This window comes from Periophthalmus magnuspinnatus, chromosome 3, assembly GCF_009829125.3.
Source record: "Periophthalmus magnuspinnatus isolate fPerMag1 chromosome 3, fPerMag1.2.pri, whole genome shotgun sequence".
NCBI classification, from domain to species: Eukaryota; Metazoa; Chordata; class Actinopteri; order Gobiiformes; family Gobiidae; genus Periophthalmus; species Periophthalmus magnuspinnatus.
This window is the reverse complement of record NC_047128.1, coordinates 14,318,567-14,344,148: the sequence shown is the minus strand read 5'-3', so window position 1 is coordinate 14,344,148 and position 25,582 is coordinate 14,318,567. Positions and strand designations below refer to the sequence as shown.

The following is a 25,582-nucleotide window of genomic DNA, read 5'->3' as shown; positions in this document are numbered from 1 at the left end:
GTTTAGTCCTGGTTTAATCCTGGTCTAGTCTTGGTTTAGTCATAGCCTGATTCATTCCTTTGACTCACTCTCTTTGTTGCTTAATAAACAGCTGAACTGAACGACATTTTAGATTTGAACAAGTTTCAACACAAAATGATTTATGACCAAACATCACAGTCATAAATTCCATGTTTTAATGTAAGCTTTAAAATGATTAGCAAATTTGTCTACAATGAATCCTCAGCTCCTCTGACACTCTCCTCTGCATCCTCTGCTTTATCTGACCCTCTTTTCCTCTTCCTCTGTTCCTGTTTCTCCTCCTCCTCCTTTCCTCTTCGTCCTCCTCTTCCTCCTCCTGCACATGCACAATAGAGTTTCATACCTGTCTGCGTCTCCCTGTCCCATGGAGTTGTGGTGCAATGTCTCTCTCACGGCGGACATGTTGGAGAGGTCGTGGAGGCGGTGCAGACGTCGCGTGTACAGACCCAGCCCTCCGTCTGTCAGGTAACTGCAAGAAAACACACAGCTTAAATCTTAAATCTATTTTTTGACCTTTCTACCATGTTATAACGTTCCCTCATCAAACACATGCCTGAAGAGTTTTTAGATGTCCTCCGTGCATGTTTGAGTAATCTAGTAATCTCTCCTATGGTCTATTTCAATCCGGCGTGACGTGCAGTAGTTTCATTAGTGGGAAACACACTGATTGTGTTGTGATGTGAAGGGGGAGTGACTTAGCATGAAGAGCAAAGGGTCAATAAAAAGTAACATGGTGATCTAAATATGTTTTGTGTTAGCGGTTAATACCCCAGAGAAGTAAAATACCCTCCATTTAAGAAATAAAATATGTTTGTTTGAATGTTGCAAATAGTGTGCAGTTTTTAAATCCACGAACAACGACGGGATAGAATTTGAAGACGGGAAATATTTGAACTTGTAAATATGAAATAGGTGACGAAAAAAGTGCACTAAAAGCCAATGAAGGCCAAAGTAATGCATGACGTGTCCACTTTAAAGATGCACTATGTAGCTTTTCACGTCAAGGGATCTGCGACCTGCTTGTTTCCATGGAGATGTTTGTTTGCTTGCTTGCCTGGAATGTTCCACAATATGGTATTAAATATAAATATCTTGCATCTGATTTTTATTCTTTATTTATTAATTTGAAAAACATGCATTCTTACTGTGAGTGGGTTTACCTCTCCACAGATCTGACCTGCACCCTGGACTAGTGTGTCTCCATGGAGATGTTAATGTGTTGTCTGTAATGTTCCACAGTATGGCACTGCAAATCTGTTTATAATTTTTCATTACACTTGTTTTTACTGCTCAAAAATAGCTTGAAAAACATGTATTCTTGTGGCCTGGTGGTATCAATCAACTGTCTCCATGGCGATACACAGGTTTAATGTCATACTGTGTAAAATATCGACGAAGCATTTACATAGAGACAAGCAGGCAGCAGATCTTCCACCAGAAAAGTTACATACTGCAGCTTTAAAGTTGAACTATTCTGCAAACCATGTTATAGTTGTTTCCTTCTTATTGACCCTCTGAACTTTCCATAAACAGTTAGATCTTTGTCCCTCTCCGTCTCTCGTTTCTCTCAGCAGCAGCACTCATAAAATTATTTCTCAAATGTGTTCATCACCATCAGAGCTTTTAGCCCGTTATTTAAACAGGAAGTCAATGCCATTTATCACTGTACCAACATTTACAACTCGAGAGAAAGAGGGAGGAAAAATCTGAAAATCTAAAAATATCATCTCTGAAATGTGTGGGAACTCTGTGGTCCATTCATGAGGGTTTAGTCCTGGTTTAGACCTGGTTTAGAACTGGTTTAGACCTGGTATAGACCTGGTTTAGTGCTGGTTCAGTCCTACTTTAGTCTTGCTTCAGTCCTGGTTTAGTTCAGGTTTATCTGAAATGTGTGGGAACTCTATGGTCCATTCATCAGGATCAGGAGTCAGTGAGCAGAGACAGAGGCTTTACACAAACAACAAAGACTGAACAGACACTGGGTTCAAACTGTGCGGGCCAAAAGTGGGTCAAAAATGCACGACAGGTTTAAAGCTGCACTTTGTAACTTTTCTAGCTTGTCTCCTTGGAGATGTCATTGCTTTGCCTGCAATGTTTTACAATATAACATTGCATTTATCTACTGTCAAAGAGACAGGTAGCCAAGGTTTCAGGTCAGATCTGTGGCAAGGGGTGACCACCATAGTAAGAATTTATGTTTGTGATTGTACTTTTTGCAATAAAACACCTGTAATTGAATAATCACACTATGCTTAAATGATACAGAATACAGGACTTTTAAGCTAATCATAATGACTAAATATTATTATAAAACAATGTCCTCAGTGACACTCAGTAGGTCTTAGATGAGTCTTAGAAATACTTTAGACCTGGGTTTAGTTACAGAGCTTTAATCAAGCTTTAGTCCTTGTTGATTACAGTTTAGTCCTGGTTTAATCCTGATTCAGTCCTTGTTTAGTCCTGCTTTAGTCCTGCTTTAGTCCTGGTTCAGTCTTGCTTCAGTCTGGGTTTAGTCCTGTATTTTCTTTATATTCCCTTACCTTTCTGCCTTAAACATGGCTCAAAGTTTTCATTTGGTATTTATCTCCACAAAAAAACATCTTATTTAAATCCCTTTGGTGCAAGATCCATTCTGCAGCATGTCTGTGGCTCCAAGTCTTGGTTTAGTCCTGGTTTAGTCCCTGGTTCAGCCCCTGGTTTAATCCTTGATTTAGTCCCTGGTTTGGTCCTGGTCTAGTTATAGTTGGTCCGTGTGGCTCTGAGCTGTTTCTCTGCTCCACATGGAACTAGTTGCAGGTGGGAGGGGCCTAATGCAAAATAGGTGGGCAAAGTTTACAGAGAGATAGTCCTGGTTTAGCCCCAGTTTATTCCCTGTTAGTCCCGGTTTAGTTCTGGTTTAGATCCAAAAGATTGAGCCTTCCCTCAGGGCAGGAACAAAGGTGGGGGTTGTGCAGGTGAGTCTGTATATAAGGAGGAAGAGACCTGGTTTAGTCCTGTTTTAGTCCTGGTTTACTTCTGGTTTGGTCCTGGTTTAGTTCTGATTTAGTCCTAGTGTACTAGACCTGATTTAGACCTGGTTTTAGTCCTGGTTTAGTTCTGGTTTTAGTCCTGGTTTAGTCCTGGTTTAGTCCTGGTTTAGACCTGGTTTAGACCTGGTTTAGACCTGGTTTAGACCTGGTTTAGACCTGGTTTAGTCCTGGTTTAGACCTGGTTTAGACCTGGTTTAGTTCTGGTTTAGTACTGTTTTAGACATGGTTTAGACCTGGTTTAGTTCTGGTTTAGTACTGTTTTAGACATGGTTTAGACCTGGTTTAGTTCTGATTTAGTCCTGGTTTAGTTCTGGTTTAGACCTGTTTTAGACCTGGTTTAGTCCTGGTTTAGTCCTGGTTTAGACCTGGTTTAGTCCTAGTTTAGACCTGGTTTAGTCCTAGTTTAGACCTGGTTTAGTTCTGGTTTAGTACTGTTTCAGACATGGTTTAAACCTGGTTTAGTCCTAGTTTAGACTTGGTTTAGTTCTGGTTTAGACCTGGTTTAGACTTGGTTTAGTTCTGGTTTAGTCCTGGTTTAGTCCTGGTTTAGTCCTGGCTTAGACCTGGTTTAGTCCTGGTTTAGACCTGGTTTAGTCCTGGTTTATAAAGAGGAACTGAACCATTGCCATTACTTATTTTGACATTTACAGACTGTCCACAGAAAGATGCTACTTCTCTATTGCTTAAAAGTTGTATCAACAAAACAAAAAAAATCACGTTCATGCCCTGAATGAAAAACTATTATCTAAAAATCAACAACGATCTCTCCTGATATGAACTCCCCTGACATGAACTCTCCTAAAGGATCTTAATCCAATAACAGCAGAGTCTGGCAGCGGCAGCACCACTGCACTCTGGTACACACAGAAAGTGGTTTAACTGTACACAGCCCGAGGCGAGAGAGGGAGGAGGTGGAGGAGGGAGGGGGAGAGGTGGAGGAGGGGGGTTAGGAGAGTGAGTGGGGGAGCGAGGGAGGGAGGGAGGGAAGTGAAGAGACAGCGGGAGAGATAATGGGGAGAGGTGAGTATGTGGGAGAAGGTGGAGCGAGGGAGATAGAGAGGGAGAGACAGGGGGAGAGAGGGACGGAGAGGGGGAGAGGGAAGGACAAAATGAGACAGAGGGGATGAAGGAGAAAGGAAGAGGTGAGTGGGTGAATGAGAAAGCGAGAGGTAAGTGGAGAAATGAGTGTGTAGGGGAGGGTAGGGAGAAGGGGAGAGACAGGGAGGGGGAGTGTGTGAAGAAGGAGGGAAGACAGTGATGAAGGAGAGGGAGGAGGAGAGGTATGGAGGTAAGAGGAGTGGGTGAGTAAGGGAAGGGGAGTGAAGTGGGTGAGGGAGGATAGGGCAGAGGAAGAGCTGAGTGTAGGGGGAAGAGAGAGGGAGCAGTGGGGAGGTGAAAAAGGTGAGGGAGGAGAAGAGGTGAAAAGGTTGAGAAGGGGGAGAGGAGGAGGAGGAACAGAGGGGAGCGTATGGGTGAGGGAGAAGCAGGGCAAGGGAGGAGGAGAGGGAGAAGTAAGGGAGAGGGAGGGGGAGGAGTGGGTGTTGAAGAGGGAGGGAGTGAGAGGAGGGAGAGGTGAGAGAGAGGGGGAGAGGGTTATATGAGAGAGAGCTGAGGATGAGGTGAGAGGTGAGGGTAGAGGGAAGGAGTGAGAAAGGAGAGAGAGGGAAAGAGAGAGGATGGGGAAGACGGGTGAGAGAGGGGGAGAGGTGAAGACATGAGGAGGAGGGGTGAGTCTGACTCTCTCTCCAGTTTGACTTTGGGAAATCAGTCAAATCTGTCTGAGGTCCTAAAACAGCGGAGGTCCTAAAAAGCAGCAGATTAACGACGTTTATAAGTTTAACAAGTTTATAAAGACACAGCACGAGAGCTCTCTGGTTCAACTCTCAGAATGTGTGGGGCCAAAAGTGGAGTTTGCACGTTCTCAATAGGGTTTTTAAAAGTATCGAAAATCAGGTACTAAAACTAATATCGAGCGATTACACAGATGTAAGGCCACATGGGAATATAAAAGAAAGTACTATTTTTTAATCTTGAAAATCATTTTAGTGATGCTGTGGCCAAGATGACTGTTTACAACTTTTCATATTGTTTAAACCTTAAAGCTGGACTATGAAACTTTTTCTACCCTTTACTCCACATTTGTTGTTACTTTGCCTGTAATGTTCCACAACACAGCATTTTCCATCTCGAGACAACCAGATAGCACCACAAGATACAAGGTCAGCTCTATAGAGAGGTGAGCCCACTTTTTTGAGCAATAAAAATACCCTGTAATTGAATAAAAGATAAACAACATTACAGGCAAAGCAGTAACAAGAACATGAAGACAAGCTTGTGACTGACCCTCCTCCAGAAAAGTGACACAGTGTGGCTTTAATGACACAGACAGAAACAAAGGCAGACATAGAGGAATGTTTAAACCTGTTTGAACAAAGGCGTGACTGTTAAACTGTGCCTCTGACCCTGTGGAGGCTGTGCTGCCCTCTTGTGGACACAGTGAAACAGTACAGCCCCACTGGATGTGGTGTATACAATGCTTACTGAAACACTGAAAGTTTATGCAAATATTATTTCGGAGTATAATAGTATGACAGTGTGGAAATGTAATCCAAAGTATTGATAGTTTGTGACATCACGCTGGGGGTTCAACATGTATGTCTATGGTGGAATGTTCAGCAGTTACCATGGAGACACAACGCACACATTAGCAAAGACTGCCAAAAATGTTTTTAAATAGTCTGAAAACTTCAGAAAAAATCGAAAAGGGATTTAAACAGCACAGTGATCAATCTGAGCGTTCATGGTCCTGTTTAGGTGTTTGATATTCAACAAAAAGGTGAGAGTGACTCAAAAAGGGTTGGCTAATGCTAGCTAGCTTGGGACTGCAATTTTTTGTGTGAGAGACATGTTTAACAGCACAAATCAGCTCTCCTGTTGTAGTTCCAACTAAGTCAGTGCTTTCTGGTTAGATTAACGTCTAATAGAGCTTCTGACAGAGTAGCGCCTACAGTTAGCATAGGACGCCCAGGGAATGTTGATGACATACATTACTTTAAGGATTTTTGCTTCTAATCAGATATAGCATTTTGACTTTAGTTGCTCCCTACTGTGCCTCTTCCTGCTCCTGTACAGCTGTTGAGCCTCTGCAGTCAAAAATACGCTGCTATGCTAATGTTGCTAATGTCAACAAAAGCAGAAATTCACTGTCAAATGTTGCTTCATTAACTGTTAAAATAGTAACAAAATTGGTCTTGCATTCTGGCTGATTTGAGCCCTTTCTGAGTTTTTATTACTTGGTTGAGTCTTTACTGTAATATACTGGTCATTGTTTTTCTGACTTGACACCTGGAATGTGCATCCAATGTTTAACTTTGAGATTACATCATTCCGAAATCCGAGTTATGGTCTCTGAGGGCATCTGGAATGGAGTATTAGTCATTCTGCAACTCAAATAAACTGTCTCTTACCCGCTGGTGACATCATCAGTCCGCGCCAGATTCTTGCTCAGCACGTCTCCGTCGCTCATGTATCCTGTCATCTCCATGGCCACACCCTCCAGCTCCTCCTCATCTCCCATTGGCTCAGAGCCCTCCCCAGCCCCGCCCCTTCCGGTCAGTTGGCGCTTCAGGTGCGCCGCGTACATGTATCGCCCTGATCCCGCCCCCCTACAGCTGTTAGCCAACGAGGGTGCGTCCCCAGCTTGGAGGCGGGGCACAGCTGAGCCTAGTCTCCATGATGCTGACAGGTGTGGGCGGGACAACAGGCTCCGCCCACTGTTAGAGTCTGAGGCGTCGAATGAAGCGTCCAGAGAGCTGAAAGACAGAAACAATAATAAAATGTTTTAAAACAGTACAATTACATAACCTGTTTCATTTGATTTATCGCCACCACACACAAGTTTTGTCGCAAAATGGACTAATAAAGACTATTTCATCATGTGAGCTTTTGAAGATCTAAAAAAATAAGAAAAAAAATTGTCATTTCTTTGAGGGGGCTTGTGTCTCCACAGACCTGACTTGTAATGTTTCTGATAAAGGGTTATCAACCTGCTCGTATCCTTGGCTATGTTCTGACTTGGCATGGCATAAAACTATCTATCTTCATGGAGAATGTTCCAGAGTTTAGTTTTAACTTTCTATCTCCATGGAAACAAAATATTACAGTGTGCTGCTTCAATAAGGTCCAATATTAAGCTAAATTGACTCTTGTGAGCTTTAAGTCATGTTGCAATGTTGCTACCTCCTCAAAAACATACCTGGAGTTGTTTTGTTTCATTCACACATGTCTGAGTAATTAGTCTGTCTACATCTCCAAACCTCAAAATGCTCTGTTCCAGCTTGGGATGTCATGTAGTTATCCCAAGGTGGAACTGAGTGGTTTTTCAAGTTAACAGCTACGTTTACCATTAGTCCAGAAGAGATTGGCAATTTCAGGGCTGACATTATTAAAATGATTCTAGTGAAGGTGTGTGGAGTTTAAAAACACAGTGGAGCACTTCCTGTGTTATAACATGACATCATAAGGTGGAACAGACCGTTTGAGACAAGAACTAAATAAGCAGGATTTGTGTGTTAAACATGTGTGAATGAAACAAAACACAATTCCAAGTATATTTTTGATGAGGAAACAACAGATCAGAAAAAAGAGTAATATGGGCCACTTTAAACAGTGTATCTGTGTGTGATTAAAGGTCCATGTTTGTACCTGTGTGTGAGCTGAGTCCCTCTCAGACTGGACATCGTCTCTTCCAGATTCTGTCTAAGATCTGCGATGTTTTTAACCGTCCTCAAACGCCTCGTCTCTGCGTCCTCGCCTGTAAAAGAAAACATACATAAAATCATATATAGATTTGAGGAAAAACATCTGCACTTTTTGTTCTGTTTAAAATGGAGATTCAAAGATCTCTATTCTCTTTATTATTATTATTATTATTATTATTATTCTCTTTATTATTATTCTCTTTATTATTATTATTATTATTATTAAATTTAATAAAGAATATTTTTTGACTCATAGCACCAAAAGTCAAACCTAAATCAGATCACAAACTAGTATTGAAACTAGATACTCATTTGAGCATTTGGTATCAATACCAAAAAAGGACAGAAATGAATCTTAGAATGATCTTGAGCTGTATCAGAACAAGTATACGACACATAGACTAGTAAACACCCATGGACCACTCGTATAAGCCCCACAGACCTGTTAGATCTTCGATAGATGTGAGGTTGTGTTTGGAGTCTCGCCCGTCACTGTTCACCTCGGCCTCTTGAGATCTGAAAATAAAAATATGAATTTAAACTAAAGTGAAAACCAAAGATCTGCAACACATGAATTGGGCTAAGCTAACATCCTAACGTGAGTCGAGTGAAGCAATATTTACTGATGACGAAAACCGACCAATCACAGCGCAGATCGACCTTGACTTTTGCAAGAGGAAAATAAATAACTCCTTTTATTTCCTACAGCTTTTAAAGGGCCTGCATTGCATTTTCTGATTTATGTTATGTTATTTCCTCATCAAAAACATTGTTGTGTTTTGCTTCAATCACACACAACACAAACCCTGTACATTTAGTTCTTCACTCAAACAGAAAACACTCCACCTTGTGATGTCATGTGGTAATACAGGAAGTGCGTCACTGTGATTTTAAACTCCACACACCTTCACTAGAATCATTTGGATCATTTCAGCCCTGGAATTGCCAATCTCCACTTAACTAAACATAAAAGAAGCTGTTAACTGAAAACTACCACTTCATGACATCACAAGGTGGAACAGAGCATTTTGAGCTTTGGAGATGTAGACAGACTAATAATAAAGAGTTACTCAAATGTGTGAATGAAACAAAACACAACTTCAGGTCTGTTTCTTGAGGAAGTAACAACTTTATAACATGGATTTAAGATCAAAGTCAGTTCTGTCTAATATAGGACCTTTAAAGCTGCAATATATAACTTTTTGGTGGGGGATTTTCCATTTAAATGTGATTACTTTGGCTGGAATAAAGCTAAACTATCTTATTTTTATTCAATTACAGGTGTTTTTATTGCTAAAATCTGCTTGTTTCCATGGAGACAAGTAGATAGATGTAATGCTATAGTCTGAGTGTGCTGTCTGCATCTAATTATAAAGCATTGGATTGTCCGAGAATCAGGAAGCGCGCTTTAGCATGCTAGTTGTTGTTATCTTTACCGTAGTCAAACCAAGTCATAATTAAAAAAAACATAAAAACCTGTCATTTGCACCTTAACAGCTCATAAAAGTAGAATAACAAGTCTGCTTTTCTCACCTGTACATGAAGGGGGCGACGGTGGCCATGTTGGGGTGGCAGTGCAGTTGTTGGTTCTGGGGCAGTTGAACGCTCACTGTATTCGACGCTGTGCTCTGTGTAGTACCTGCGGCAGCGACACAAGGGGCGCTGTTTCCTGCTCTCTGCCCCTCAGTGGAGCCCAGACTGGAGCCGGAGTCTCTGTCCGCAGCCCCTTTGGACACCAGATGCCCTCCCAGACGTGCGCTTTTTGGACGCTCCAACACCTCCTTAGATGATTTCACAATCTGATTTTTCGCTCCTGGTTTTGGAATCCCACTTTGCACTTCCTTTTTTGTGACTTTCCCGCCTTTTGGAATAAAACTGGCGATTTTCGACGTGCGTTTGTTGCAATCCGAATCCAACATTTCGTCTTTTGATTCGTCGACTTTAATCTCGGGCGTAGGAACTCTTTTTGAGGAATCTTTAACTTTACTTTTGTCTTTTTCTGGTGCTTTTACAGAACTTTTCTTAGCTGTTAGCGCCCGGCTAAACGTCCTTTGCGCAATTCCTTTTAGTGCTATTTTGGGACTGCTAGCCGTCGCAGGATTCGCTCCATTTGTTGCTGGTCGGACATTCCCATTGTCAACTTCCAATGAATCCGTATTTGAAGAAGATTCAGTTAATTTTACTGAAGTAGCATTTTCCGTAGACGATTTTGATGCACTTTTGCTGTTAAATAGTTTGAGTTTTTCGAGCATAGACTTCTGGGATGCGACTTTGGGCGGGGCATCTGAAGTTTTTGCGCTGGTTTCATGTGTTTTGGTCGAACAGGAAGTTGAAGTGGAGTTTTTGTTTGTAGATTTGTTCCTCCACGGTTTGCTGCTGGCGTTGGGCTGAGGGATGGCTGTGTTGTTGTTGGACGAAGAGGAAGGGGGTGGGACCAGAGCGGAGTAGGAGGTAGCTGATTGGACGCTGGTCGAGACAGGTGAGTGCTCAGTCATCGCCGATGGATGGCAGGTCAGACCCTCGGAAGAATCTGAAAAGAAAAGAGATAAATAATAAGTTTAAGGTCCTTAGCCAAAACTGACTCTTGTGAGCTTTGAGCCATGTTATAATGCTATTCTCTCGTCAAAAACAGACCTGGAGTTGTGTTTTGTTTCATTCACACATGTTTGACACATGTTCCACTTAGTGATGTCATGAAGCAACATTATTTCAGTAGTGATTGGCAGTTCCAGGGCTGAAATCATCCAAATGATTATAGTTAAGGTGTATGTATTACCACATGAGTGTTTTCTGTTTGAGAGAAGAACTCTCTAAATATGCAGGGGGTTTGTCTGTTTAACGTGTGTGAATGAAACAAAACACAACTCCAGGTATGTTTGTGATGAAGAAACAACATTATGATCATAAAATAGCGTAATTTGAGCTCATTTAAAATGCAAAATAGGCTTTTCTGGAAAGTTCCACAGTATGGCATAAATCCATCATAGACAAGCAGACAACGCCATTAGACCAAATGACAGGTTGGTCAGGTCACAGAAAGAATGTCGTTTATCAAAGTATTTCTGAACAATAAAAACACCTGAAATTGGACAAATGTAAGATTTTAATGTTCCAGGAAAAACAGTAACATCTCCATGGAAACAAGCAGGTGGCAGAAACCAGAAAACTTACATAATGCACTTTCAAAATGTAATACATTTTTGGCACGATCTTGTCAGTTAGTTGCAGAACTGAAAGGAGTCCATCCCACAACCTCCTCACTGAGAGAAAGAGACAGGCTAACCACTCTGCCACAGTAACAGTGTACACAGACGAAGCCGTATAAGGACTTTGTTTAAAAATGTTTAACGTTTTACCAATGAGTCGCGTGTTTATAGAGACCAACCCAGGACCACCTCTGATCATGTTCACACTGCTGCATCTCACCAAATAGCTCTTTTGAAGCTACGCACAATTCTAATCTCGTTCAAATCTGTCATTTAAAAAAGTTGCAAAAAGGGTAAAAAAAATAGTTATTGTAGTCGTGTAATCTTCCAAACAATGTTAAGCAGACCTATTCTGCAAAATGGTCTTTTCAGAGCTTTTAACCATGTTATAGTTGTTTCCCTTCACCAGCTACTCATCCATAGTTGTATTTGGAGTGATTCGCGCATGTTTAATCGCTTATTTTCAAGACGCCATATTGCCAATCTGCCTCCATTTTCATCGCCACCGGTACAAACCCAGTGACGTACGGACTTCATTCTCATTCTCATTTTCATTCATTCTCCATTTTGTTTTCTTAATCGACTGATACTCGTAGGATTCTGCAGCATTGTGTAGTCATTTTGGTACAAATGAAAAAAAAATCCTCTGCTATCTAGTGTGATGTGCATCTGTACATAAGAGGAGCTGACAGCATGTGGCGCTTTGTTGTGATGATGTTTAAGGCGACGTCAGCTCCCATTGGGCACTGCAGTTTTCTAACACAGAAGTCACTGCCACTTGTTTCTTTTATCAAGAGGTTTTAGATCAATATTGCAATTTAAAATGTGGAAATTATAACATAATGATCCACGGATGCCATAGGTTATAACTACAGAGCAAACACAAGCACAATATGTCTGATTTAACTTTACAGTCCATTCACTTCATACTTAAACCTCAAATAAGACATTTTAACATGTTTTGGTACATTTCTTTCAATGATTTCTCTGATGTTGGAAATTCTTGAAATAATTCTGAACCCTGTGACTCTAAAGTTTTCCTAAATCATACAAAATTCTGAATATTTACATCATAGTTTTGCAATAAAAATCAAACTAAAACTGAAACTGAAAAACAAACAGTAAAAATGTGTTTATAATGATCAATACATTTGTAGACACTGCATCTGAACTGACCTAAGTTATCATTCTACGAGACAATTTTCCCTACGCAGTTTTGCATTTGCATAAAAAAATCTTCTTATGTTATGCTGTTGTGACCAGGTACGACGTTTGAGAAAGATTTAAACTGAGAGGAAAACAAACTCACCGCGAAGAGACGTTTGAACGCAGAGCTGTGAGAGCGACAGAGTTTGAATATTCAAAACCAACCGACTCAGGACAGAGAGAGAGGAGAGGAGGGGAGGGGGGAGAGAAGACGGAGAGGGAGGGACAGAGAAGAGAGGAGAGACGGGGGGAAAGCAGGAAGAGAGAGAGAAGGAGGCAGGGATAAGAGGAGTCAGAGAGAGGAGGGAAGAAGGGAAGGGGGAGAGGGAGGGAAAGAGAGAGAGAGGAAATATATGAGAGCAAGAGGCAAGGAGAGGAAGAGGAGAGGGTGAGGGGAGGAGAAAAAGAGAGGGGAAGGGAAAGGGTGTCAGAGGGGAAAAGGGAAAATAGAGGGAAAGGGAGGGAGGGATGGAGAGAGGAGGGGAGAGAGGGGGGAGAGAGAGAGCGCTGAACCAAAACATGAATGTGCCCCAGTCATAAAAGTGCAACTGTCAAAGTCTAAAACAGAGGCGGCCCCAGAGGAACGACCTGTTTAAGTCTGGAGCCGAGAGAGAGAGATAGAGAGGAGAGGGAGGCTCACAAACTGGAGAAAGAGGGAGGGAGAGAAAGAGGAGAGGAGGGAGAGAGAGAGCGAGAGAGAGAGAAAGGAGGGACAAAAGGGATTCACAAACTGGAGAGGGAGAGACAGAGACAGAGAAGGGAAAGAGAGAGAGAGAAGGAGGAGGGAAATAGAGAGAAAGAGGGACGGAGGAAGAAAGAGGGATTCAGAAAGGGAGAGGGGAAGGGGGAGAGAGAAAGGATAGAGAGAGATTCATAGACTGACGTGTGTCACCTCGTCTGAGTCAAACATTCACACAGCAGTGGTGCAGTGGTTAGTTCTTTCCTCACAGCCAGACAGCTCATGGTTTGAGTCTGCATGTTCTCCCTGTGTCTACCACCTACACATATGCTACTAAACACCTGTTACAAAAGTAAAGCCATAACTATTTAAATTATTATTATTATTATTATTATTATTATTATTATTATTATTATTATTATTATTATTATTATTATTATTATTTGCATATTTATGTAATTGCTTGTGCTGCCTGGATTTTGTTGTAGTTCTGTTGTGGTGTCTGTTGTATTATCAGTGTGGGTGTGGTACATGTACATCCTCGCGTCTGTTTGCCCTCTGTAAAAAAAACAAACAAACAGACAAAACCAGTCCAGCTCCTCTAGGGGTCCTGGGTTTGGAAATCACTAGGAAACAGGATCCTTAAAGAGGGAATATTTTACTTCTAAGGGGTAACAAATAACACGTTTAGATGACCACGTTACCTTTTATTGATTTTAAAATGCTATATTTGCCAGAAACAACATTTGCTCTCCCCTTTGCTCTCCGCCCTAAGTCGCTCCCCCTTCAGAGTGACATCCCAACACAATCAGCTAATGAAGCTACTGCACATCACATCAGGTTTGTAAAATTGTTGTGTACAGTTTTGTTTCATGTTTTTGTATATTTACAGAGAATTGTCGTGTGGGAGCATGGGTGACATAGGCTTGTGGGCGGAGCACTGCTTACAGCTAACCATAAGGAGTGTTCGACTAGGGCCTGGGAGAGAGCGCTAACATACTCAAACATGTACGGATGACATAAAACCTCTTCAAGTATGTTTTTGATGAGGGAACAACATTATAACATGGTAGAAAGCTCAAAAAAGTCAATTTTGCATATATCTTATCGTTAAACGTCCTCCGTACATGCAGTGTGAGTGAGTCTTGGTGGTGACATTCAGGTCAGTTAAAGTTTTGTGAGGATCTCATTTTAATGTCTAACCAGCCTCAGGTCTAAGTCCAGAGTCTGTAGAAGAGTGACCACAGTCTGGACTGGTCAACCAGGTCTGACAATAAATTAAACCAGTTTATCTGAAACTAACCTCATCTTTCAGCTCATTATTTAATCAATTAGTGTTGTCACGATGCTCAAATTTCAAACTTGATTTCCGTACTAACAAATACACTCGGTACTCAATACCATTCCAATCCAAAAAAGTCAACATATATATTTAAAATGATCTGTGTAAAATTCTTTGTATTTGACCCATACTTTAGTGCTCTCCTTGGGACTTCTGTGCTCACGAGTCAGCAAGTTCACCAAACCATCTGATCCTGCTCGGTTTGACCCAGATTCTACGCTTGACCCGGTAAAGTTCTGCACGTTTTGTCTCAATAATGCCCCTCTTCACTCCCTACCCCAACCCCTCTCACCGCTCCCTCACCCATCCAAACCACCCATTCATAATCACTCTAACCCACTTTCTTCAAACGCTAAACGCTAGCACGGCTAATTGGGTACTAATCACTTCCTAATGGTGGCATTGTTAAGCTAAATGCTAACCACAGAACAGTAAAACGTGCTATTTCAGTCTTGTTTAAGTGCTAGTTTTGTTCTCTTTTGGACCAGGTTTAGCTCTGATTTAGTCCTAGTAGAATCCTGGTGTAGACCTGGTTTAGTCCTGGTTGAGACCTGATTTGGTTTTGGTTTAGTCCTGCTTTAGTCCTGTTTTAGTCTTGGTTTAGACTTAGTTTAGACCTGGATTACATCCGATTTAGATCCACGGCTTAGACAAGTCCTAGTTTAGTCCTGGTTTAGTCCTGGTTTAGCCCCGGTTTAGCCCTGGTTCAGTCTTGGTTTAGCCCTGGTCTAGTCCTGGTTTAGCCCTGGTTTAGTCCTGGTTTAGTCCTACTTTGGTTTTAGTTTAGTCCTGGTTTAGCCCTGGTTTAGCCCTGGTTTAGCCCTAGTTAGGTCTTGGTTTAGACTGGGTTTAGAACTGATTTGATTCCAGTATCCATCCGGGTTTAGACCAGGCTTAGACAAGTCCTAGTTTAGTCCTGGTTCAGTCCTGGTTTAGCCCTGGTTTAGACTGGGTTTAGTCCTGGTTTAACCCTGGTTTAGCCCTGGTTCAGTCTTGGTTTAGCCCTGGTCTAGTCCTGGTTAAACCCTTGTTTAGTCCTGGTTTAGCCCTGGTTTAGCCCTGGTTTAGCCCTGGTTTAGCCCTGGTTTAGTCCTGGTTAAATCTTGGTTTAGTCCGGGTTTAGTCCTAGTTTAGTCCTGGTTTAGTCCTGGTTAATCCGGGTTTAGTCCTAGTTTAGCCCTGGTTTAGTCCTGGTCTAGTCCAGGTTTAGTCCTAGTTTAGCCCTGGTTTAGTCCTAGTTTAGCCCTGGTTTAGTCCTGGTCTAGTCCAGGTTTAGTCCTAGTTTAGTCCTGGTTTAGTCCTGGTTAAATCCTGGTTTAGTCCTAGTTTAGCCCTGGTTTAGTCCGGGTTTAGTCCGGGTTTAGTCCTAGTTTAGTCCTGGTTTAGTCCTGGTTTAGTCCTGGTTTAGCCCTGGTTTAGTCCTGGTTTAGTCCTACTTTGGTTTTAGTTGAGTCCTGGTTCAGTCTTTATTCCAAAACTATTTTCTTTAAAAATAAAAATGCCAAAATGAGTTTCTTTTAAATGATCAGGTTTCTTTTTTCTCTAAATGTAATTACACCCAACAGTTCAGGAAGTGCTTAAACTGTGTCTGAAATAGAAACGTCTAAAAACAACGTGGGACCTCTGACCCTGTGCCTTCGAGCAAAACGTCAAACGAACTCAAACCCTCAACTCACTGTGGTCTCAACGAAAGGAAACAGGACGAAGTATTTATGACCAAATGGACTATTATAGAGACAGATAAGAGAGGAGAGACAGAGGGAGGAGGAGGGAGGAGGAGGGGGAGAGAGAGGGAGGAAACAGGGAGGATGAGAAAGAGGAGGAGAGAATGAAAGAGAGAAATGCTGGAGAGAGGGAGAAGAGAGAGGAATACGGGGGAGAGGAGGGTGAGAGGAGGGAGAGACAGAGGGATGAGAGAAAAAAACAGGGTGAGGAGAAAAGAGACAGAGAGGAAATGGACTACTACATGGACAGATGAGAGGAAGGGGGTGAGAGAGGGACAGGGAAATGGGGGAAAGATCGAGGAGGGGTGGAGGGGGAAGAGGGAGGAGAGAGGGAGAGAAAGAGAGCAGCGGGGTGAGGAGCAAAGGAACGGCGAACATGAAAGGGAGAAAGAGGGAGAAAGAGAGCAAAAGAGACGGGAGGAAGAGAAAGGGAAAGAGGGAGATGAGGCAGGGAGGAATAGAGATAAAAAGAGGGGGACTGGTGGAATAAAGAGAGATAAATAGAGGTGGATTCTCTGAGTTAAACATGACAGGAGCAGTAGGACCCATCTCCAGACCTTGAGCTAGTCTTGGTCAGGACTACCTCAGCTGGAGCATTTGACCCGGTGTACATGTTTTGGGTTAATGGGGCAGACCTGAGCGCCCAGAGGAAACCCATCCAGACACAGGGAGAACACGCAAACTCCACACAACTAGCCACTCAACCACCGTGCTGCCAATGAGGCTAAAAAGACGGTAGTGAGTTAGCAGTGAAGTGAAGGGAATAACTGGTCAGAATAAGCCCAGTGAATGAGAATGGACTTTAAAATCCCACCTGATGATGTCACAAGGTGGAACAGTATTTTTAACTTTAATGTCGATCTGCAGGATTACTCAAACCTGCATTAAAACTGAAATACAAGAACAACTGTTTCACCACATGACCCAAAGTAACTCTCTTCTCCTCGTATTGACAGATCACAGTTGCTGATTGTAGTTTTAGAATAAATTTCATGAACGTTAACAATGTAGACTTTCAATTAGTGCAATTTAACACAAAAATAGTCAACTTTGTTCCTCCAAACTCTTGTGTCTGCTCCAAACCTCATGCATTTACTGACAGAGGATTGGCTGTAGACCTGTGCGTTAAAACACCTAAAGATGATCACTGATACATGACTGAACCTAATAAAGTCATTTATCGCATGAACTCAAAGCTCAAATAGTCGATCAGAATCTAAGGTTTAAAATATGTTTATCAAAGCGTCTCTCACCTGATCCACAGCAGTTTCCTCATAAACTGTGTCAGTGCATTCCTCTGTTCCTCTGCTAATGTGAGAGCGACTCACAAGTGTCAGACCAACCAGAACACGATGATTACACGCAAAGAGAGAGAGAGAGAGAGAGAGGGAGGGAGAGGGGGAGAGGGGGTGGAAGAAGGAGAGGAGGAGGGGAAAGAGAGGAACAAGGAGTCAGAGAAAAAGAGGTAGACAGAGGGGAAAAGAGAGGGAGGAGGGGAGAGCAGGGGAGAGAGAGAGGAGGAGGAGGAAGGGGAAGAGGGATGGAGAGAGGGGAAAAAGAAGAGAGAAAGGAGGGGTGAGAAAGAGATAGGGAGAAAGAGATAATGAGGGAGGGGGGGAGAAAACAGAGAGAAGAAGGGATGTATTACGGGGAGGGGAAGGAAAGACAGAGGAAGGGACAAGGGAAGAGAGGAGAAAGAGAGTGACAGAGAGAGAGAAAGGCAGAGAGGAGAGAAAGCGGGAAAAAGAGGGGGAGGTAGAGGGGAGGTAGAGGAGCATGTCTGAGCTCGTGTCACTGCCTCTGGGTCGACTTCAGCTCAGGAAGAATCTGTTACCTCTGTCTTTTAAGTACTTATAGTTCAAACTGGAATGTACTGACCTCAAATACTGTTACTAATACTTCAAACATGTACTGCACTCAAATTCTGCTACTGCAAAATAAAAAAATACTACTATTGTTAAACATACTGCTACTGCAAATATACTGTTTTCAAATACTACTACTAATAAGTCAAACATGTACTGCACTCAGATATTGCAAAAATACTGCTACTGCAATTTACTGTTACTCTGAAGCCAGAGCAAAAGTAGATGAATATTTAAACTATAATCACAGTTAACCAGGTCCTAATCCAAGTCTAAAGCAGCACTGAAGCAGCACTGAAGCAGGACTGAAGCAGGTGTTTTAGTTTTAAACTGTGTGGTCTCATTCTGGCCTGTTTAAACTGAGCAGCGTGACTCAAAAACAGAAAAACATCTTTAACAAGTTTAAAAGCAGGTCATGAGACACACTCTTCTCTCAGTCTGAGGAGGGCGCTGCACTGGATATTACAGTAGCAGTCCCTTTAAACATCCAAACATGTTTACTCTGGACTTAGGGTAAATAAGTAATGCCCTGGCACACACACATTTGCCCCAACGCTCTGAACTACTGCAGCCTTAACCAGATGGACCAGTGTGTTTAAGTGGGATACAGGGGTTAGTACAGAAACATTTTCAACTCAAATCCCGAATAACCAAATTTGGCCTGTGTCCTACATTTCTCTATTAGCAGCAGAGACTCTGATCAGCAGCAAGACGTAAAGAGCGCGCGGCATTTAGTGTTCACCGCAGTGTTGGGGCTTGTGTGACGTGAAGAAGGAGCAGCTCTGTGAGGAGCAGCTCTTCGGCCAACTCATATTTTTTGAACCTTCTTGCAATGTTTATACATGTTAAGGCGCTGACAACTGCTGTTACAGAGTGTGGGCCCTCGTGTGTGCAGTTGTGTGTGTGTGTCTTAATGTGTCAGTCAGTCTGCCCCAGGGCGGCTGTGGCTCTCTAACCAGGACCAAAGTGTGACCTGCTTAAATTGTCAATGTAGCAAAACTGCTGCTACACCAAAAGTACCACAGATACTACATGTACTGTATCTATCTTCACATATAGTCCTTGGGCTCCTTCACAGTCCCACAGGCTTACACTGGCGCCTGCTCCCTGTGTGAGCTTGTGACTGAAGTCAATGTAATTTTCTGTGCAGTTTAATCTAATAGTGTTATTTCAGTCACACACTTCAGCTCAGATACACAGAGCCGTCTCACCAGTGACACAGTGACACAGATACAACACAACACTGTAGTGATGAGATAAACAGGTCTGCAGCAGTACCAGAAAACCAGTTCAAACTGTCCACTCTTTAGTCCAGTCTGGTTTTGGGTCTAGTCTTTGGGCCAGTCTTTGGTTGGTTTTTCTCTTTTACCTCTAATGGCTAACTTTGGTCTTACTGTCTTTAGTGGTTTAGTCCTGGTTCAGTCCTGGTTCAGTCCTGGTTCAGTCCTGGTTCAGTCCTGGTTCAGTCCTGGTTCAGTCCTGGTTTAGTCCTGGTTCAGTCCTGGTTCAGTCCTGGTTCAGTCCTGGTTCAGTCCTGGTTCAGTCCTGGTTTAGGCTCTTACCTCTAGCGGCTGGTGCTTTGGCCTTGCTGTCAAACACTTGGCTGCGGCGGTTACAGTTGGACCCGATCCGGCCCGAGGACTCTGCAGTCGGGACTCGAGACCCAGTAGGACCTGGGAGTCTGAGGACAGAATCAGAACCAGAGACCGGGTCAGACCCAACAAATTCAGACCTAAACATAAGACTTTGTTAGGAGGGGCTCAAGCTGCACACTGGAAAAAAAAAAAACAAGGGGGTGAAGCGAAAAGGAATAAAGAGGAATGTCTCTGAGAGATTGATTTTTGTCTTTAGTCTGTGTGCCGTGTGTGCTTTTAGTATCAATGTATCGATCCAATACTGGTATCAGATACTGGTTCCAATCCTGAAAAATTTGCTGGATCGGATACTGGATTCCAAATATCGGTCCAGTCAATGTCCTGGTTGGACATATAAATTGATGTTATAAGACTATTCACTGGCCCAGAAAGTATCATAATGTTTGAACTTTTGTTTATACAAAGTTGTAGTTAAGATAAATAGCAGCCACATAACACATTTGGATCAGTTTTGTATTATGCTATTTTTGTTTAAAGGAAATAAATATCATTTTCGTCTCTGCACTGGTATTGTTTGATATTGGATATTGGCAGATACTTAAAGCCATAGTATGAAAATCGGTATCAGAACTGAAACAGCTGGATCTGTACATCCCTGTTCTTATTTTACTTATATGATTATGTGTTGCATCTCACTGATCTTTAATGTCTCTGTCATGTGCATGGACTGGATGTTTTGTGTCTATGTCCTGTTTTCTGTCTTGCCATCAATCTGTCAATGGAACTACAGACGAAAATGAGCCTGTCTAACTCTGGCACATTTACATCTGTACTAACACAAGATGATTAATGTGCACTGCCCCATATTCAATACATAAATATGAAAAATTACGTTTATGAATTGAATTAAAATGTATTTACTTACAACCTACGTGATTAGGCTTTTATATATATATATATATATATATATATATATATATATATATATATATATATATATATATATATATATATATATATATATATATATATATAAATATATATATATATATATATATATATAAATATATATATATATATATATATATATATATATATATATATATATATATATATATATATATATATATATAAGAGATACTCAATTTAACAGGTATCAATACTGAAAAAACAGTTGTAATCTTTATCAACACCAGTATAGAACCACATGGTAACTTAAAGAAAGCACTTTACTTTTATTTTGTGTGGAAAATTACACTTTATTATCCAAGTGTTTTTTTAAACATTGTGGTATTGAAATTAGTAAAGAGTATTGAGCCTTTTCCTTAGTTTCAAAATGTTAGTACCGTGGCAACACCACTAACAACTCAGGTTCAGTTGTGATTGCAGCACCTTTTAAAAACAATGCTACATAGAGCACCTTTTCTATTTAAGGCTTACATAGAAAAGGAAGACTCAAGAAGACTTGAGCTTAAATTTTAAACTCAAGTCTTCTTTTTTAATTCAGTTAATTTGACCATGTAAAACATGTTATATCCAGAAGGGGGCGCTGTTTCACTTCAGAGCACATGTACAAACAACCAAACTGTTCATGCTTCACCAGAGAAAAATCAAAATATTAATATAAATTAGACTCAAAATCCACATGCAACAAAATCTGTCAGAAATGAAACATTTTTGCGACATAAAGTCAAATAATTCACACAGATCCATCTTATAAACCTCTTTGTTCAAATCAATTATTAATAAAACATTTTGTAAAAGGGGGAGGGGTAAAATCAAGCAGCTGTGAAGTGTCAGAATGGGGTCATGTAGAGGTCACAGCCAAACACAGCCTGGAGCTACATTAGAGTTAGCTCCTCATGCAGTTGATCACAGCATTAGCATAGAAACTGCCTTTGAGCAGACACACCAAGCTAAGGCTAATAATGATGCTAAGGAGATGTTATCTGATCAGAGGCAGGTTTATGTTTAGTCTTGGTTAAATCCTGGTTCAGTCCTGATTTAGTCCCGGTTTAGACCTCAGTCCTGCTTCAGTCCTGGTTTAGTCCTGATTAAATCCTGGTTTATTCCTGATTTAATCCTGATTCAGTCCTGGTTTAGTCCTGGTTAAATCCTGGCTAAATCCTGGTTCAGTTCTGGTTTAGTCCTGGTTTAGTCCTGGCTTAGTCCTGGTTAAATCCTGGCTAAATCCTGGTTCAGTTCTGGTTTAGTCCTGGTTTAGTCCTGGTTAAATCCTGGTTAAATCCTGGTTTAGTCCTGATTAAAGGAGGTTAAAGTGATGCAGGTTTAATCAGAGACATGCAGATGATCTGACCGGGTCTTTTTGGAGCCCAGGGAAAACTTGAGCAGTTTACTCTGAGAAGAATCACTGAGGAGAGAGAGAAAGAGGGAGAAAAGATGAGAGAGCAGAAAGGGAAAGAAGGAGAAAGACAAGAGGGAAAGAGAGAGAGAGATATGGATATTTATGAACAGGATAGAGCACAACAGGGAGAAACAGTGACAGGGGGGTCGGATGATGCTTCGGAAGAAGGCTGCTCATAAACATGTCAAGGTTAAAAAACAACCTTCTTGTCTTTAAAAAAAAACCTCATGAAATCAGGGTCAAAAGGTCTTTACATTATAGCTCTAACACTGTAACTAGAGAGGACAAGGAAGTTGAAGTGTTTTGCCCTGAGACACAACATCACTCTAAGATCTGGATCCAGAATTAATACCCAATGTATTGAACTGATGATATTAGTATCAGAGCAGCGCCTCCCTAGTTTTGATTGACATGAAGTCGATGCAGTTCATCTCATAGTTACGGCTACACAATGTTTTAAGTGTCTGATTTTGCATTTCTGCTGTTATTGTAGCAATGCTTTATTTAAAGGTCCCATATTATGTAAATTGACGCTTGTGTGCTTTAAACCATGTCATAATGTTGTTACCTCCTCAAAAACATACCTGGAGTTGTGTTTTGTTTCATTCACACATGTTTGAGTAATCCTGTATTAATAGTCTGTCTACATCTCCAAAGCTCAAAATGCTCTGTTCCACCTTGCGATGTCATGAAGCAGTAGTTTTTGAGTTAACGGCTACCTTTTACTTTTAGTTCAGTGGAGATTGGCGATTCGAGGTCTGATATTATCCAGATAATTGTAATGAAGGTGTATGAAGTTTAAAAAAACAGCAGAGCCCTTCCTGTATTTCCACAAGAACTCAGCCTTAATATGCAGCTTTGTGTGTAATGGGCTTGACACACGGGGAGCGACTAACGACAGCGTGCAGCGACACTCATCGCATAGGCTTCAAAATCGAACACACGGGCAGCGACAAATTGCAGCGACGAGCGGCAGCTTGTCACGTCGCGCTCTGTTCCAGAGCAGATCGTGAGCCTCCGACACGTCTGATTGGCTGTTTATTTGGAGGGAATTTTGAGGTTAATAGCGGTAGATGGGAAAAAGACGCTAAAATGAAATCTCGTAAAGTTTTGCCTCATTTGACAAAAATATTACAATTGGTTGCACTCTACAAAACAAAAAAAAAGTGATCCTGGGTCCACCCTATTCTGCAGCTAATTCTGTTTAATGTAAAAACCTTAAACAAATATATTTTTTTAATGTTGAATCAGTCTTTAATACATTTGGTTATTAGCCTCCATAAATGTATCTGAATTAACAAATTTGCACATGTTAACTTACCACTCATATTCACCCTGGCACCAACGAGTTCCCAGGCAGCTGCTTTTTTGATATATCTCGGTAGTCTCTTTGAGATATGTCAAAAAAAATTGGGAAATCCGACACCGTGAGTATAATTTTCTCCTCCATGATGTTTCTGAAGTGGACAGTGCATTGGCTCGTCAATCAAACTCTCGCTGATTGGCTGTTGTGCAGGCGACAGCAATAAAAGTAGAACGTTTTTCAACTTTCATTAGTCGCGTCGCAGGCCCGCGTGTGCACGTCGACATGCACGAGCGCGAGGTTTTCACGTGCACGACTTTCGCTTGTCGCGGAGGTGAGAGAGATGAGCGATTTTCGCAGAGTCGCACAGAGACCATTGAAAATAAATGGAGAGCGAGCGACGCCGCTCCCCGTGTGTCGAGCCCATTACATGTGTGAAGGAAACAAAACACAACTCCAGGTCTGTTTTTGACGAGGAAACAACATTATAACAGATCAGAACATAGTGCAATATCGGCCCTTTAAACTGCAACTTCTTAAGGAGGTGTAACAAAATCAGAATTTAGCCTTTCCAGACCAATCCGATCATGACTCACCTGGACTGCATGTCTGAGTGCGCGGAGGGCCCCTGTGCTGTGTGCTTTTGTCCAGTGGAGGGCGCCCCATGCGGAGACGACAGGTGCGACGGGTGCAGAGATGACAGTTGCGGGGGCGCGCTGCTGTGCTGTGTCAGAGGGGGGTGGGAGGGGTGAGGGGGGTGGGAGGGTTGAGAGGGGGTCTTCTGCTGCTGCTGTTTAAACCGTGACAGACTGAAGAATAGGCCCAAGATCGCCTTCAGATTCCCATTACCGATCTCTGAGGAAATACAAAGGAAATCATGAGGACAGGAGGGCATCTGACACACAGGGAGGGCATCTGGCAGACAGGGATATAAGAGGATGGGAGGGCATCTGAGTTTCTAACCTTCTGAGGACAGTCCCTGGATGTTGACCCCTTTTGCTGCGAGGAAACTGAGACAAGCGTCGATGTTCTCGATCTGAAACACAAAACACAAAACATTTACATCTGATTTACATGAAAACTACAGAGAGAAAGATGGAGAGAGGGAGGGACAGAGACAGAGAGAGGTAGGGGGAGAGAACAGAGAGGAGGGAGAGCTCTGCGGTCACTGCTCAAATGATTAACCTCTCAATGAAGTGAGCAATGCAAAATCAGGTCATAATAATGATATAATGAATAATGATCCATTATATAGAGTGCTCTTTGGACTGTGTGCTGTCAGGCTCAATAACAGTCATGTGCTCAAAAAAAGATCTGACCATATTCTGAGGCCATTTACCCTAATTACAGCCTACAACTATAAACTCAGTCACATTACTACAGGCCAGCCGATAGCCACACAGTGTAAATATCTTAAAACAAAACACTCTCAAGCTAACTGCAACTGACAGGTTTAACCCAGAGAAACTGGAGGATGGGACAAATGCAGAGGTCACTTTCATTTACAGGAATAAAAGTCTAAAGTCTACAGTGTCATAAAAACGTGTGAGCAAAGTTTACCAACTGTTTGAAATGCAGCCCAGCACACGTGACATAGTTCACAATAAACGCTGTAAATGTAAGACAGAGCAACGGTCTGATCATGTGATAAACCATGACATCATCTGAGCCGCTATTTCATTACAGTGTCTGTGTGAAAATGGGTTTATGGAGTTATAAACGTGAAAGTGAAAGTTACTACTTCTCCTATATGTGTGTGCATATGTGTGAAAATGTGTGAGAGTGTGTGTGACTGAATTAGCTCCGCTGGCTTACAGTGACAGTAGTTTGTTCATATAGTTCAGCATTATTGTTGTTGACAGAGAGAACCAGGACAGGTGCACAGAATCACAACGACTGATATATAAAAAAAATAATAATAATGGTATTTTAATAATCTGGATTATACAGACTCTAAAACTCACATGAAAAGACCTTTTTACAACCTAGATTGACCTCTGTGTGTCCCCAAATACACGGCAAACTTCTACAAATATAACTTTTATGGGAGTTTTTAGCTTTTACTGTTTATGGTATAATTTCATGTTTTGGTTCTCAAGACAATTATCCAATCCGAAAACAGAATATGCCAACACCCCCTACTCTCTAACGCCTTCTACAGGAACGCATCCCACGTGTGTGATAAGGTGTAAGCTCCCTCATCTCCATTTATGCTCCTTGGATGCTAGTGCTGGTGTTTTTTACTTTCAGCATGATTGACACTGGCATTGTTCATGATGTGATTTTGTCTCTTGGCGGAGGGCTTCCCCTACTCTGTGGCAAAACCAAGTAAAGAAGCCTACAACACGTCACTACACCATCACATGACGCTTCTGAGGAAGGCCACAGGAAGTGAAAGATGAAAGCAAGTAAACAAACGCTGCTGTCTGACAAAAAGAATGGCAAATTTGACGTGTAAATCTCAAGGCAGAATGAACCTTGGTGATG

At 41.8% G+C, this 25,582-nt stretch overlaps 1 protein-coding gene across 1 annotated transcript in view; it reads right to left on the bottom strand.

Moving 5' to 3' along the window:
- The window catches only part of nav2a (neuron navigator 2a), a 52,964-nt gene extending 50,299 nt beyond the window's left edge, over positions 1-2,665 (bottom strand). Inside the window, exons 1-2 of the mRNA XM_055220990.1 lie at positions 2,562-2,665; positions 365-490 (exon numbers count right to left, since the gene is read on the bottom strand). Coding sequence (XP_055076965.1) covers positions 365-490; positions 2,562-2,578 — 143 coding nt within the window. The 5' untranslated portion in view covers positions 2,579-2,665. The remainder of the gene's footprint in view (positions 1-364; positions 491-2,561) is intronic.
- Between the last annotated feature and the right edge of the window lie 22,917 nt (positions 2,666-25,582).